General features: G+C 45.3%; 1 protein-coding gene across 1 annotated transcript in view; it reads right to left on the reverse strand.

Annotated features, from left to right (window-relative positions):
- Positions 1-467: 467 nt before the first annotated feature.
- Positions 468-16,560, reverse strand: part of CCDC50 (coiled-coil domain containing 50) — a 39,484-nt gene continuing 23,391 nt past the window's right edge. The window contains exons 4-12 of the mRNA XM_086618622.1: positions 15,083-15,173; positions 12,203-12,320; positions 7,679-8,380; positions 4,908-5,014; positions 4,305-4,349; positions 3,658-3,762; positions 2,640-2,719; positions 1,532-1,629; positions 468-503 (exon numbers count right to left, since the gene is read on the reverse strand). Coding sequence (XP_086474748.1) covers positions 484-503; positions 1,532-1,629; positions 2,640-2,719; positions 3,658-3,762; positions 4,305-4,349; positions 4,908-5,014; positions 7,679-8,380; positions 12,203-12,320; positions 15,083-15,173 — 1,366 coding nt within the window. The 3' untranslated portion in view covers positions 468-483. The remainder of the gene's footprint in view (positions 504-1,531; positions 1,630-2,639; positions 2,720-3,657; positions 3,763-4,304; positions 4,350-4,907; positions 5,015-7,678; positions 8,381-12,202; positions 12,321-15,082; positions 15,174-16,560) is intronic.

Genomic DNA, 16,560 nt, shown 5'->3' on the forward strand with positions numbered 1-16,560 from the left:
GTTGGCTCAGTTGTCTTATCCAGCACAGGAAGAAACGCATTTCCTCTTACAACTTTCTTTGCCAAGTCATCCTGATTTGGAAAGGACTTGTACTTCTGACGTTCTGCTGCACTGCCATAACCCAACTCATTCCTTGGATTTTCCTCCCTGTTGTATGTGTGCATCTATTTGTCAAAGCTTCAGCTAAAGTTTAAAAATAAAAATAAAAGGAAATCCTCAAAATAATATAAGAGGGAGCTGTTAAATCAGCTAGTTGATTCACACAGCTCAGTGGCGGCTAGATTTTACTGCACTGCTTAAATGATCACATATGAGTAAGTAATTAAAACAAACAAGTGTTCCTTATTGATATGATGACACTTAGAGGAGATCCTGGGAGTGGAGCGTGTACCTCCCATTGGGTAAGGAATTGAGAAAGTTGCCTGGCAATTCCAGTAATGTTTGCTACAGAAGAGTCAGTACCAAAGCAAAGGCTAGCACAGTTTACTGCTTCCTACGGGAACCTAGAAAGCAAAACAGAAAGAAAAAATCTGTAAGGATAGATCCTGGTGAAGAAAGTACTACCTGCAGTCATCTGTTACTTGTCCTGCCCTCTTGGATGTCCGTGAGACTTCCAGGGTCCTGGTAAAGTCAAATGCCAAAATGGGAACCACCTGTTGCTTTATGCAAGCAAAAGGAAGGACAGGTCCACAGGACAGGGAGACATTTGCATTTCTTCTAGGCCATGAACATCAACGTAGCCACATTTCACAGTGTCACTGAAGAAAATGGAATGAACACTGAGCTTAGAGACTACATGAAGTGTCATCAACTTTCCCGCTTGTTTGATGAAGACAGAATGTAAAAGCTTCCCAAACTTCAAATTTTGGGAAGTAAACTCTGCACATTTAGTCACAATCAGGGGAGCTGGAAGAAATTTGAATAACTGAGTCAAACTCTGTCTGCCCCTTTCCTCCCCGAGAGACTCTACAGATAACTCACACAATTGGCATTCAGATTTAAAAAACTGGGGAGGTGACCCTAACCACATGGCTCTTGGCTCATTTCCTGAAATCACTAGGCACAACAAAGCAGTGCTGAGGTGCTATAAGAACAAAGTAAGCTTGTTCTCAGGACAAGCTTCTGTCTGATCATCCCGTTCACCAGACAGACAGGTGATACTGCGAGGTTTCATCTTGTATTGGATTGTTTGATACTACTGAGTCACCTAAAATCCATCATGTCATTGTCTTCATATTTTTTCTCCTTCATTTGCTGCCTGGATTTACAGTCATTTATCATTAAGAGATCACAGAGGACAAGCAGAGAACAGTTTGACAAACTAAAGGCAAATCCATGCAGCTTTTCAGTCTCAGCCTGTAACGTGCTCAGCAAGTCCAACTTGAACACTAAACAGTATCACCTGCCTGCTGGGGCATTCTTCCTCTCTATTAGCACTCCTCTTTCAAATGTCCTGTCCTGCAGGCTGGTTAGGTCAGGAAAACAGCCCACAATAACCCAAGTGCCAGGGCAACCATGGGCTTGATCCTACCTTTAGGAGAGTGCTCGGGTTTGGAGGTATGGCGCAAAGGGCTGGACTGGCTTGTGTAATATCGAGTGTGTTCAAAGTCATCGAGGAGAGGCTGTGACCTGCCAAGCACAGTGGGAAAAAAAAGGGTTGGGAAAAAACTCAAAGGCGTAAGTGTGGCAAAAACATCTCAGCTGCCTGCTCTGATACTGTCAGTTTGATGCAAACTGTGCCCCAGACTTTCCACCTGCAGACCAGCTCCTCTGCACCCAGCCCATAACTTTGCCATGGTGAGAAACAAAGTATTTACGACTTCCCATGGACCACTTTCGTTTAATAATGGTTTCAAGTTGTTAGGAAACAAGAATTTTCATTATGAGGTTTGATGCAAACCTTGCTCAAAAGAGCAACTACTCTAAAGTGTTCAATATTTGTCTAGTTTTAACCCCCGAGCATTTTAGTAAGATCTCTCTGTCTCCACCTGCACACCTCATTTGTTGTTTCCTTTGCAAATTCAACAAGAATTTCTAGGCTTATATCTGGATTGGAAATCAAAGCCACTAGGGTCACTTCCAGGGTTCAGTCTCTCATGAGGAGCATCAGGCCAGGGTATCAAGTGATTCAGAAGCAGCACTGGGATACAGCTCTGGGATGAGGTACCCCAAAGCACAACATCCTTGCTTGCACAGGAGTGTCCACGCACAGCAGCGAGAGCGGTGTAGAGGGCTTAAGTGGGGAGCAGGAACCCAAGGGAGCAGCTGTGCAAATGCGTCATGATTACTCCTTCCTGCCCAGAGATGACATCTGGTTTCACATCCCCAGAAGCTCTTTAACCCTCTCAATGCTTCTCTGCCATTTAACAAATGTCACTGCACAAGCTCATCAATCTCTGTCAACGCTGGGCAGGGAGACTAATATGGACAAATGCCACAAGCACAGAGAATGACACATGTCACCGAACACCTCAGGAGCTCCAGGCCCTCCAACTCTTTTCAGTGCTAAAACCACTGCTCTCTACCAAGTCCCTCGAGGGTGGGTCAGGCTGGTCACCCCATAACTCCTCCTTAGGATTCAGCTTCTGACCAGCTTCCCCACTGCACTTCCCTGTTTTTACTAGCCAGTTCAAGCTCACCTTGAAGACCTGTCACCTCTGTGTCGCTGGGTTTCAGGTCCTTCTTTTGACCTTGAGCGTGTGGACTCACTTGCATCATGCTGACGGAAAGAAGAAGGGAAAGCAGTTCATCTGCCTGCCTTGTGGGACATCAGCCAGCGCGCCGAGGCTGCCAAGGCTCTGTGCAGTCCCTTTCGCACATCAGTTCATACACACAACTAGCTACAGCCAGACACGTGCAAACGGCAGTATCGGGACTAGTTTCCAGTAAATGAAACTCAGCCTCACTGAGCCAAACTCAATTTTTGCTCTAAATATGAGGCAGTGCTGGGGACTCGTCCCGAAGCTGGGGTCGAACACTGTCAGTGCGTAACGACAGTGCGCGTGGCTGGGCTGAGCACGAGGGACCAGCTGCCGGCAGCTGTGCTCCCGCAACCCCTCAAACACAGCAAGGAGGCTGAAAACATCAGAGCTCCATCCAGATTGCCCCAAGATTAACACAATACACCCTTTTAGCACCTCACTTTTGCAGACCATGAAATCTGTTTCCTATCACTAACAGAGGCCAGTCAAGCCTCTGTAGTATTATTCATACAAAAATCTAGACTTGATAATACTCAATACTTTCGTTATAGAGCCAATCTGTTTATGAAGTGGAGTGACAAGTGGAGCAGCCATGGTGCACAAACAGAACTAACTACTGCTTTTATTGCTACAGCCAGGACTTCAGCAGAAGGAAGGTCCTGCACCAGGAGGTCTTGCAGTACTCCAGGGAGGCCACCAGGTGCTGTGACATACAGCATCAACCTCCAAGGCCAAAGCCCAAGGCTTACCTTGCTTGAGGCTGAAGCCAAAGAGCATCTAACCAAGGAGATGGCTTCAAAAGCTTGGGAAGCAGCTGCATAACAGGCAGCAAGACCCTTTGGATACAAGAGTCTGCATCATTCCTTTTGCTCTCACCACACACCCTCACCTCCCTCTGAAAATGGGAATAACATTATAGTACTTCATTTGTGGCACCTCCTGAAGCCTGATGTACCTTCCAGTCTTGATCATGCCTCCTCTTTTCAAAGGAAGACCTTTCTCTCTCCTTCCCTTTCTTGAAAGCCTTTTTCTCCTCAGCCATCAGGAGCCGGGCAATTTCCTAGGAGAGAAAATACAGAGAGTGTGTCAGGCAGTTTTGCTCTTTGTGGGTTTGAGTTATTTAAACCCTTTCCTACGGACAGCTGCTGAATGGGAAGGATGCGAAGCCAGGATTTCACCCATCTGTGATCAGAAATCAAGTGACAGCAGAATTAAGACTGGCTACATGCAGCATGCCCAGTGGATCCCTCATTTGCCAGAACCATATTTGCAGAGCCCTTCTGCCCTTTATTCCTTTTCCTTCAACCAGAGGTTCATCTTGCAGCATCTCTGATAGTCTCCTTTCGGGCTCAGTTACAAGAGATGCTCTCACACAGCCATGAACTTCCTTCCTCTGCCATGGCTGCAACAGGCAGTGCAACTTCCTGCTTGGGCGGTCCAACCATATACGTGAAAAACAGCTCAGAGCAAACCCCACGGGAGCCCTGAGCTTCCCCTACAAAGAGAGAAACGAACTACAGGGTCAGAGGGAACAAGTGAGGTTTAGCAGTTTCCACAAAAAAATAAAGGAGGAATACCACAAACATTTGCCTTCTTGCTTACCTCATCTTGGGCTACTTGAGCTGCCTTCTGATCTGCCTCATTAGCCTGGGGGGGCCGTGGAGGAAGAAAAAAGAGACAAAAGAGTAACACCTCTGAATTAATCTACTGGGCAGGGCAAGGAGTTGTCCACACAAATACACTACCATCCTCTCCAAGTGTACTTAGCTAGCTCAATACTTACCCCACAACCCAACACCAAACTGTCACTTCAGCTTTTCAGCTGAGTTTTGCCCTTATCCATCTGCTGGGCCGCACCACAGCGCGTTGCCCACCCTGCTGCTCTCCCTCTCAAAGATGGGCACTGGCTTGTCTCACTTCTGGGCTGATCACACTGACTAGAAACCATCTTCACGTGCCTGGAAATGTTAATTTAGTATCACTCTGCTCCAACCATTTAATTTTTGTGTGTTTCAGAAAATAGGGCTCTACTGGCTGGATGCCAGCTGTTACTGCCTATGGGAGACAAAATTAACTATCAGAACACAAAGTAGCAACACTTTAAGTCTTGAAGTCAGGATGATACATAAAAGGGTTGCAAGTAACAGTTGTCAATGATGACTATCTTAGTTCCTTCAAGTTGACTAATGCATGCTCTCTACTTACCAGGAGCTCTTCCTCCTGCAGCTTCCGAGCAATCTCTGCATCAGACAACTCCTGTTCGCTTCGGGGTGTATCATACATGGCTTGCTTCGTCCCCCTCAACTTAGTGGCTACAGAATTGCGAGAGAAAACAATTAACTCAACCATTTTCCCAACGTTTTGGTAAAGAAATCCTCACCATCTCCTCAGCCACCTACAGAAGCTCCACTCGAGGGAACCAGAGACCATGACAGTGTACCTGCCAGACAGCTGGTTTGAGAGTACCTTTAGCTGGGGTGCAGCACACATCTTAGGGAGGTTTCTCTATGCAGATAGAAACATCTGATACATCATGTCTCATATGAAAAACGCAACTACATGGCAAAAGAGGCCATGTCCCTTGAAGCAGTCTTTGCTGACACAGTGATAGCAAAGGAATTTTAATTTTTCACACCATGTTGATACAGATACACTGGTAAAACTGGACAGCAGAGAGCATCCCAACATCTGTAACGAGTACAGCAGTCTGAACACACTGCTGGAGCAATATGGGCTGCAAAAGCTGCCTGGGACACCCACATGAGTTTTTAGACAATTCCTTGGGCTGATCCATTAATTTTACAATTCACCAAGAGAAAACAGCCAAGTAAACATTTTTGAAGTTCATACAAGGTTCAGCTCTTGCTTTGAGTACAGTTTTATTTGTTTATTTTAAAGTTAAACCATCTCCAACTGATTTAAAATGTTGCATTTTGAGAGTCTCTCCATAGTCTATTTGCACCAGGCCATCAAAGGAGTCCCGCTGTATCCCTGTTATAAAACGCATGACTTCACTCACACACAATGAATGCCTTCTCCTTCCATCTGCAGTCTGAACTGTATTGTTCAGCCATCTAAATGAGCCTTCTGCTTTACGTCCGAAGTATATAAACACTCTAGACATCTGTCCCTCTTCCACCTCAATCCCAGAATGTTTCACTCAAAAAACATTCACGCCTCCAGCTGCACCATTTACACATTTATTATCAATACCTGTCGCATCTTACTGGGCTGCCTCTCAGTTTCCTTCCCATCTTGTAAGACCAAGGGAAAAACACGAAGTAACCAACTGATCTTGAAAAACTTTCTGTGCATAAACAAACTACCACCACGCTCCACCAAGCACCCCGAAGACTTCAAATTGACCTCACACATCAACCCAGAATAAAACCATGGAAGAGGAAATCACCTCTTCTACAGGTATTAAAGGAGGCGTGGGAGGGTTTCTGCTTTTTTGTTTGAATTGTCCGATCAATGATCTTAAGCAATTAACACCCCTCTTACAAATCATCTTAGCATAGGAAGAAAACTTCAGCTGTGGCATGTTACGGTTAAGCGTATGACCTGGCCTTTCCCAGCACACTTTCATCAATCCAAGCTGTAAAGAGCTGCAATCTTTGGCCAGCACCAGAACTCTGGCAAAAAGCACCAGCTTGGTCACAGTTAAATTATTCAGAGTGCTTCCAAGGTCAAGGTAAACACAGTTTTACCACACTGGAATGACCAACGGGGTCGCTGACCGGCTCCTGTACAGTATTACTTCTATGAAGAATAAAAGCGTATTTCCAGCAATTGTTTGCTGGCCAGCCCAAGGCTGAGCTTTCTTCACACCGATCAGTGCCAGGCTTCATTTGCTCTGAGGACAATGAACTTTACTTCCACATCACTTCTGCCTGCATTCAGGGGAGCACGAAGCTCACCATGACCACAGCCCACAGGAAAAGGACGTGAGCTTCTGGCTATTTTGACTCAGTGTGATGGGGTACCGAGTCACTCAGACCCACATTTCATCAGGACAAATCACAAGCTGATGATATATAAAGACTTGATTAACATCTTCCACTTCCCCAAAGAAAACTTTGGCATGACAAAGACGAAGAATAATTCTTCCACCATCTTCAGAGGCACACACATCATCGTTCCCACCTTATCCAAGTTAGATGGCTTAAAGCACAAGCTTCCCAGACATAGATCCGAGTCTCTAAACTCCTACTTTCAATAAGAGACAGGTCGCCTCCACCCCTAGTGTGGTTTTAAAAGCAGAAAGACGGATCTGTATCTTTAAAGCTCACCAGCCCCCAAGTATTATTGAACATCAAGAACCACACAGGTACACGTTTCCCAGAAAAATCCACTTGTACAGAATTTGACAAGAACCCCATCCTACAAACGGAGCCCAGCTGGACACCAAGTGTCACAACTAAACTTTCCCCAAAGTGAACTGATTATGTTGCCAGCAGGGTTTTCAATAAGAAGCAGATGGAAATTGCTGGCTTGTTAGTGCTTAAGCAAACCGTCCTCACTTACAGCCCTGCATCCCAAATCAACAAAATACAAGTGTAATCATAACATTTGGGTTTTTGTTTGTTTATTTGTTGAGGTTTTTTTCTCCTGTGCAAGACCACAGCACAACATATATCAAGAAAATAAAAGCTGGTTGGTGGTTGTTTTTTGTTTTTTTTCTATGTTTGTTTTTTTTCTTAAAACATAGGACACCAAGGGCACCATTTCCAACAATATCTTCTTACTCATCCTCCCTGATGTCATGGAACACGTCAGGAAATAAACAGAGGAAGAACATTGATGAATAAGAAGACTTTCACTAAATAAGGGAGAAACCTGGGCAGGATTCACTGTGTACACATTATTGCAGATAAGCATCTTCAAAGGAAACAACACAGATTTCAGACACCAGGATGGGGTGCACAAAGGTCCATCCCCACATGTACGTAACACCTTCCCCATCCCTCGGTTACCTGAGTCTCGCTGGTAGTCTCCAACCTTCCCCTGGGTCACAACATGTGGGGAGGGGGAACGTCTCCTCTGTCCTGCCCCTTGGCAGTCTCTCTCCTCACCCCTCCTATGATCACCTCTAGATTCAGCATCACGGAGCTTCTCGTCATGCACCATCCTGTGTGACGAGCGGCCCTGATGACGAGAGCTGTGTTTCTCGGGGCGCAGCAGCTGGCTGCCACCCCGACGCCAGGTCTCCTGCTCAGCCTCCAGTTCCACGTCAAGAAAGGGAAGGTGCTTTTCCCTGTCTTGCCTTGTTGTCTTTCTGCTGTGCCATGCCTGGTCTGTAAGCCCACGCTCTGACTCCAGGTCAAGACTGAGAGGTCTCCAAGCCTCCCCGCCGGCCGCCCTCCTCTCCCGCAGCTCCCAGCTATTGCTGTGGTCACGGGCACCATGCTCAGTCTCTCTTTCCAGGTCAAGGCTGGGATGTGTCCTGGACCTTCCTTGACTGGCTGATTTCCACTCCTGCTGATGGCCATCACTAGCCTCACTTGGGTGACGAGATCTCCGGCGATCCTCCGAGGGGGAATGCCCGTGTTCGGAGGCACCGTCGGACAAAGGTGAGGGTGCTTCTCGGTGCTCCCTGCGCCGGTGCGTGTGCCTGTCACCACTGCATGCCCTGCGAGGCTCCGAAACCTGCTCTCTGGGGTCACCCCAGGGGTGCTCTGAGCAATGGGGGGACAAACAAGGAGCGCGTTAGTGGTGCACGGGTTAAGGGTGCTTCAACAAGGCCAGGCTCACAGCAGGTAGGTGAAGGAGCTTGATGCAAGAAGCTGGAAACGCAGGCAAAGCATGGCAGGATTAGAAGGAAAAACATATAACAGCTTGTAGGATAAAACGGCAGACGGAATGAACGGAAGGAGGCAACGGAGTTGGAGCAGAAAGCATAGGTCCAGCCTGAAAGTGTGCCCGAGTGCCTCTTAAGACAAGGACAAGCCAACATGGAGATGAAGGACTTTCACTGATGCCACTAAGACTGAAAAACAGCCAGCAGAGCAACCCATCTCCATCACTGCCGCAAGGTACTGGAACCATCAGAGAAAGGCTCACAAGGGAGGGTGCGAAAGGCAGGTGAGGCTGGGAGGCAATGGGGACCGTATGGCCAGGAGTGGTCAAGCAGAAAGTCAGGTTGAATCCTGGTGTATGAGCACCTGTGCCTTGTCCTGGCTTCAGGCACAAGATTTTTCATCAGAAAAAACAGCCTCGTCTAACAGGGGGCAAGAGCCACATACAGCAGAAGAGAAAGAGACAAGTGGGATGGGATTTTAGTTGTTTTTTTTTAAAGAGCAAGAATGAGATGATGGATAGCTGCAACATTCAAATATCTTCCACCACAGACTGTCACATATCTCTTTCAGACCCAGAACTTTCAGGGCTCGTGCTTATTAATTGTCTAAATAAAAGTTTAGGGAGGGCTACGAAAATTTAAGAGCAGGATAAGACTTCACAAAACCCAGGCTCCTGACCTCAGCAACAGAGCTGGAAAAGCCACTTACTCAGCAGCTCAGCAGGGTTGTTTCCTTCGTGCTTTCCAGAAAGCAGGTGGAAATTTTCTTTGCTTTTAGTTTCAGTATTAAACCCGACACAGCTCTGAGGATGCAGCAGCCTGCCTGTATACAATCTGCTGGTCAATTTATTTTCCAATCAATCTATTTGCTAAGAAAAATCATTGCACTGAGTGAACTGTTATCTCTACAGCAGCTCTTCAGAATGAAGGCATATTACTGAAGAAAAAAATTTTCCTTGAAGCAGAGGCTGATTTGGAACAGAACTATAAAAAAAAAAAAACAAAACCAACAAACCAACCCAGTAGGGTAAGACTTTCCTTCTCCACTGCAGAGGGTTTTTTTTATAGTATTTAAAAATATTTAAAATAGATTTCACTGCACATGAACTGAGTACTGTTTTAATAAATAGCTTTGCCTTCCTTAGTCATCCAGACTTCAGAAAAAAAACACCACACACCGAAACTGAATGTTCCCTTCAAGTCATTCTATTCTGAAAAAACTTCTTCAGAGCCAGCAAAAATACGGCCTACAGAAAATCCACCCTGAAAACAAATCTGTGTAACTTATATCCAGAACAGGTATATTTTCAAAAATCCAAGAACTGTAAGAGTAACCACAGCAGTTCCTGTTAACTGCTGTTTTTTTCTGTTCAGTTTTAGATCATTCGCATGATTTACAGAAAACAAATAGCCAATAAAACAAAGTGACTTACTGAACAACGGAGATCAGATCCTGAAAGCAAGAGTCCAATTTTGAACGATACTAACAAAGGTCTAAGAATTAATTCAATTTTGTCATTAAGGAAAGCTCAATAAATACAGCAGCAGAGAGCAGGAGATCACAAAAGAGCAAAGTATGGCTGTGCTGGGAAAGGATCGCTGCAGGTAACACAACCACGCCAGACAGCCCCAGCAAACATGCTTCTAGGGTATCTCAGGGCGATTAACTCCTCAGCAGGTACGGGTTCCTGCAGCACTTCCGCAGGGGCCATGTAAACACTCCTTAGGTCCTGGTGTTACTCTCTCAAGCAGCAAGTGACTGACCAAATACAGATATGTTTTTCATGGCACAGATAGTTCTGAGAGGAACTCCACCTTTCCTCATGTTTATTTTTCCACTTTTTAAGAGCTCAGATCACTCCAGAGCAATAGTCCTAATCCACACTCCTCCTGGATGCGGATAAATTTTTATTCAATCTCAAGACAGACTAAAACAAAGCCAGGGCTTTTTTCGTTGAAGTTCACAAGTGACATGTGGATAACACAAACAGAGGATGCTGAAGCCTAATCAGATGGTTCCCAAGTATTTAAGAGGTTCCAGATCAATGGACTAGATGATTCAGACATCAAAATCCACTCCAGTCCTTTCTAGTTTTTAAGGAGTGAAGATCAAGACTAGTACTACCATGAACAGTCAAGCAAAACACCTTCTACTTCACCTCCAAGACTACGGATTATTGCAGGAAGAAAAAGATAACCTGCTCTCCAAATCCACATCACAGTCTAAGTTCAGCGAGTCACAGACTTTTGTCAGCTGTTTTCTGTTATAAAAAAATCAATCCTGTCCTACCATCTCTGTATGGCAATGCTACTACCTATACTTGGGACTTGTACCATTTAATTCCAAAAAACTGAAGCATGGGTTGCCCATAAGACTCCAAGACCAAAGTCCTCCCCAGCTCTGTACATGTAGCAGAATTTGTGGCCATGAAGTTTTCACTTGGTTACTGTTTTGCACTTTGTGCTATGTGTTTTCTTGGTGATCCTTGAATCATCTTCCCAGTTGAAACTATTCGAACTTACACAAAGTATTTTAAAGACATTTAAAATCGCCAATAGCATTGATGTTAAAATGAGAAACAAGAGGTTTGATCTTCATCTTCACAATCTGCTAATCCAAAGCAGCCTGTCTCTTCCCCATCACATTTTTTCTTTTTGAAGAAAGAACACAAGAACCACCACCAGCACACAGCAAAGCTATCCCCAGATTGCTCCATAATTAAACACACCCCGATTCTCTTCCCCAATTTAAAGAAGATCTGTATTCAATCATAAAAGCCAACCAAGAGAGAGCAATATAGCACTGTGGGTCCTATTTCCATAATGTACAGTCCTAGATGATAATCACAGCAGAAACATTCTGTTGAGACGACCTTGTTATTCAGTAAGTCATTCAAAGAATTCAAACTGCTAATTTTAATGCTTGGCTACATACCTGCAAGAAGTTACTTTTGAAAGGCTGTTCCATGAACGAGCATCTATTCCTTTATGCATGTAGCTGTGCCAGCACCACAGATGAGCACACAAACTGTTTCTCCTTGAATGCAAGTGTGGAATTGCATCTGAATTTCTCCCCTGCATGCTTGTGGTGCTACACAGGAGGAACTGTGGCTTATCAGTACCATCACCTACTGCCTTTTTCCACAAGCCCTTTCAAAACACATATGTGTGGGTGTGCTTGCACATACACACACCACACACCCTATCCCTGTCATTTAGTCCATCTTCAGGGACAGCAGAAATTATAAAATTTTCTTCTCCACTTTTGTTTTTTTAGGTTTTTTGTTTGTTTGTTTTAAATATTTCCTGATTCTAGGATAAAGTCTGATCCTGACCCTGGAAACTGATGCAATGCTTCAGTGCTGAAAATAGTGACAGGACATGGGGTAATGGATTTAAACTGAAAGAGGGTAGGTTTATAAGGAAGAAATATTTTACTATGAGCGTGGTGAAACACTGGAACAAGTTGCCCAAAGAAGCTGTGGATGTCCCATACCTGGAAGCAACCAAGGCCAGGCTGGATGAGGCTTTGAGCAACCTGATCTAGAGGAAGGTGTTGGAATTAGATGATCTTTAAGGTTCCTTCCAACGTGAACTGTTGTATGATCGATATGAAGGGAAGTCTCCTAAACGGAGTTGCCAGATCACCAAGTTCACCTATACTGCCATGATCTAGATCCTTTATCTAACAGAAACGTACCTCCGTTTTCTGCATAATAGCCATCTTCATAGACTGCATGTCCCTGGGATTCTGGGTAGTGCTTCTTGCGCTTTTTTTCTTCCTGCAGTTCTTTCTGTTGTAGGAGACGGGCAATATCCTGCAGAGATGGAAGAAAATAGACATTACCTTCCCCCCCCAAAAAAAAATATCTCCAGATTCCTTTATTACAATTCTTTATTCAATTATAAAAACTGTGACAGTTTAATTTTTCAGATGTTCAATGAGAGGGTTACTCTCAAATTCAATCCCTGGGCTTGACAGGGCTTCCAACTTAGTGGTTGACACAAGGGACCATCTCAGCCACTAGTAACCAACCTCAGCCAGGCCCATCGCTGAGTTTCCGACCCCATGGCAGACTCGCAGGTTCCTGTTCCACCTGCACACAAGCCTGCAAAGCCTTAATGGTCAATACATGGCAGAAAGCCTCAGGCTTTCATAAGGATTTGGAAGTCACACAAGCGCACACAAGTGGGCTGGACCTCCCATTGGACTCCACCAAGAAAAGCACAAAGACAAAGACAAAGACTGTCTCCAGCTGAAGGCACTTCTGACTGGAAGGAGCTCCCAGAGCAAGTCATGAACTCACTTCAAATTGGCTGTAATTTACAGGGACTGTAGGACGCCAGGCAGGGAAATACATCAATTTGACAGACAAAGGCTGAAGGAAAAGAAATCGAAAGGGATGTTAGGAAGAGAGGACTCGGCACAAGGCAGGAGCGCCGCAGGGACTGCAGCCATTTATCTTCTGTCGCAGTTTTAGTAGATATACCATCAAAGAGAATAGCACTCCATTTTCCTAATTGGTTTTCCTTCGAGATGACTAATGGATCAACAAGGCCTAGCAACAGCAAACGGCTCCCGGGGGCTTGCTCATTTGGGGCCCAGAAGCCTGCAAGTCAGTGGAGCTAGTCTGAAGCTAGGAAGAGAAGTGAGAAGATACCAGCAGGGCATGCCAGCCCTTCAGATGCGACTCATTTAAGCCTCCCTAATCCTGAGGACCTTTACAGAGCCATGCATGTGAAGCGTACATTGCAGGCAGGAAAGGCATTGCTGAAATGCAAACTGAAAGCCAACAGCCTCCAGAGCAAAGCCAGCACTGGAGGACATTGGATAGGCGTTAAAGTACAAATTATTATTTCAGGATTCAGGTCAGATCTGCTCAGTAACCAGCTTTGTGGAGGATCTGGGGATGCCACAGGCTCTTCACTCCCCAAAAATAAAAATAAAAAAAAAAAAATTCCTGCCCCTGAGAAGGTTAACCTCTTCTAGCAAGTACAGTAAGTCTATAAATACATGGGCTTAAGCACATTACCCCCAGGACTGAGACAGCTCAGGACTTGCAAATCTACACAAACCACTTCTTAGAAACTGGACTTGTAAGCAGGTAGACAGCGCTTCATCTAAAACCCTGAGCATCAGAACTAGATCTGCCTCAAGCACAGCACTGACACACTACTGCCAGCCACTGCTGATACCAGAGAGCTACCACGTACACTGGGCAGCTGCCACACCCTTCTGTGTGACAAACACACAACTAGCCGGCGTGTGGCCAGTACCAGTGCAACACAGAACGTCCTGCAGGGTACGCATATAGATGCGGTGCCGAGGGCTACAGAAAAGGCTCTGATGTTTGTCACTGCCAGGCAACAGATCCCCGGGGCACAGCGCGGCCTCGCTCATGATGCTCAGGCTTTGCATCAGTGCAGGAGCCCACTCTAAACAAGTAACACTGGTGGGGACCTGTGAGACTGCTGACAACCCAGCAGCTCTCTATGTAAAGCAGGAAAGAAAGGTGTAATTCCCACAGCCAATACAAGTAGTATTGCATTCCCTTCATCTTCCTGATAAAAATAAGACATTGTCACATTTACAGCACAAGTTCTTTAGCCAGAGTGTTCCTTCCACCCCCATTATCACAAGTTCCTGTTGGAAGCCCTTCCACATCTGCCTGGGCAGCCCTTCTTGGAATTAATGGTGTAAGAAGAAAATGAGGTCTTGCACAACCAAACTGATGCATCTGTCAGGGATGGACAGATTCTTATTTCAGCCTCTATCCAGGAAAGACAGCCTTGTGTTCAAGATCTTCCTATAGAGAAAATGTCACCAGGTGCTTCTTGAGCATCTTAAGACTGCTCAGACTTCTCAGGAAACCATCTGTAATCATATCAGGGCCACACTCCAGGCTCACACAGGTATTACTCCACTTTGTGGTTTTCTTGAACATCCAGTTTGACAAGCTGACATAGTAAAATGATCAACAAGCCAAATCCTTTGAACACCATAGACAAACCACACTTCTCACTCTCAAGCAACAGCAGCAGAGTAATATTCTAAAATCACAAAAGGAATCTGCTAGCAAGACACTGCAACAGGGTGTTCAGGCTGTGAACGACTAAATTGAAGATGAAGGAAGGTAATGGGAGAAGCCAGAGACAAATGGTTGATCTGAGAGTCTTGCTGTCTTTATATCAAAGATGAAGAAATCATGATTCAGGATTCTCCCAAAAGTAGTACCTATCACCCTGCATTTAAGAGAGCAAGCAGATCTCAGAGTGCATAAACAATTACAACTTCCTACACCAAGGCAATGAAGACTTCAACAAGACCCACTTATTACTCGCCCTCTTCATTAGCAAGTCCACTGGCATCAACAGCCCTTCTGTACCCTTGAGTGTGAGGACTATGCCTGTTATCTTATTCCTGTAACAGGACTCCCCAAAATCTCTGTGCACACAGAGATCTTTGAGGACCAGGACTGACACCATGCAAGCCAACTCCCGTGGCTACTGACTGAGAAATACCTTCACTGAAAAGGGCTGCCACAAATAGCCCTGCCATCCCTGCAGCTTTAAAGGTTACCTCATCTTTTTCCTCTTGCCTGCGGCGCTGCTCTGCTTCAAATACCAGCTTCACTTGGATTTCCTGAGCGATCTCGCAGTCCTGTCGTTCTCTAGAAGGCAAGGAGACAAGGATTATAGGCAGCTAAAGTCACAGGCATCGATCAGCCTGGAGAAAGGGATAAAAGGGCTAAAGAACCTATCTGATTTACACAGAAGAATTATTACTCAGCATTAGCCCAGAGCCTACGAATCCTCACCAGGGACCAGGACCTTCTTGTGCTTACTGCTCACCAAATTTAAAAAATAGGTCCCAAAATCACAATCAGAGTACAGAGCAAGAGAAAGGAGGTAGGTACCATTGGATAAGGCAGGCCAAGGTAGCACACAGGAGTCCCTGCAAACAGTCTTAATTCTGCTGAGGAGTTTTTGTACCTGTGGTGCCAAAGGAGGGGTTTAGGGGTACGGTTAATGCAAGAATTTCTGGGAAGTGGTTTTCATGTGAAAGCCAAGAAGGAGAAAGTGCAGAAATGCTGATACAGCAAGATGCGGTACATAGGCCAAGCAGAGGGTGGAGGTGGCAGTTCAGTAATGAGTAAGAAATACCGCTGAGGGGGAATGAGACACAAAAGCAAAACCGGTGCCAAGAGGCAAGAGAGCAACACACATCAAAACCAGAGGTGAGGGAGCCATCGTCGCAGTGCCAGTGCAGATGTGGGAACAACACAAGATTGAATTAACTTGGGACAGAGAGATACCAGAGTAATTGAGACATGAAATGAGAGTTTGGTCTGTGCAGATCGACCAGGAAGGCTGTATTTCAGGGACAGCATACAGAAAGCATCTACAAGAATTGTGCCACACAGCCCCATGCTCTGATGCCTGGTAAACAGGCTGGGTTTCCTTAGGATGACCCAGAAAAGGGCTGCGGGATTTCAGAAGAAAGATTAAGAGCACTCTCTTTCAGCACAGTTGAAATTGAGCCAAAGACTACGTCTAAACAGGTCAGAAAAATCAATGTAAGCTATCTCTGCAATTGAGACTACTGAAAGGCAAGGCATAGAAGGAGATGAGAATGGGAGCAGCAACAGGCAGAGCATGGTTTATTAGAATACAATCTTTTGAAGAATACGCTGACAATGATCAGATAGGTGATGGGAGGACTATGAAGAGCATATTATATAAGTCAAGCAAATATTTCAAGTGAAGCAGGTTCTGCTCTGACAAAGTTGTGTTGTGTGGGTTGGAGCAACTAGTTCAAGGCTTGAGTGAGGATCAGACCATAAAGGACCTAGAGAACTTGGGGGCAAAGGACTGGAAGAGAGTCTAGGACATGAGCAGAGGAAAGTAAAATATTAAGTGCAGACAAGCACTTTCCGTAGCAAAACAGAGAAAAGTGGCATGGCTGGAGCAGTCAGTGGCACCACAGAGCCTTCTTTTATTGAAAATTAAGAAGAAAGAGAGAAGCTGAAAGAATGGGTACGTGGCTTAGGGTGGGGA

Source organism: Tauraco erythrolophus, chromosome 11 (genome assembly GCF_009769465.1).
Source record: "Tauraco erythrolophus isolate bTauEry1 chromosome 11, bTauEry1.pri, whole genome shotgun sequence".
Taxonomy (NCBI): Eukaryota; Metazoa; Chordata; class Aves; order Musophagiformes; family Musophagidae; genus Tauraco; species Tauraco erythrolophus.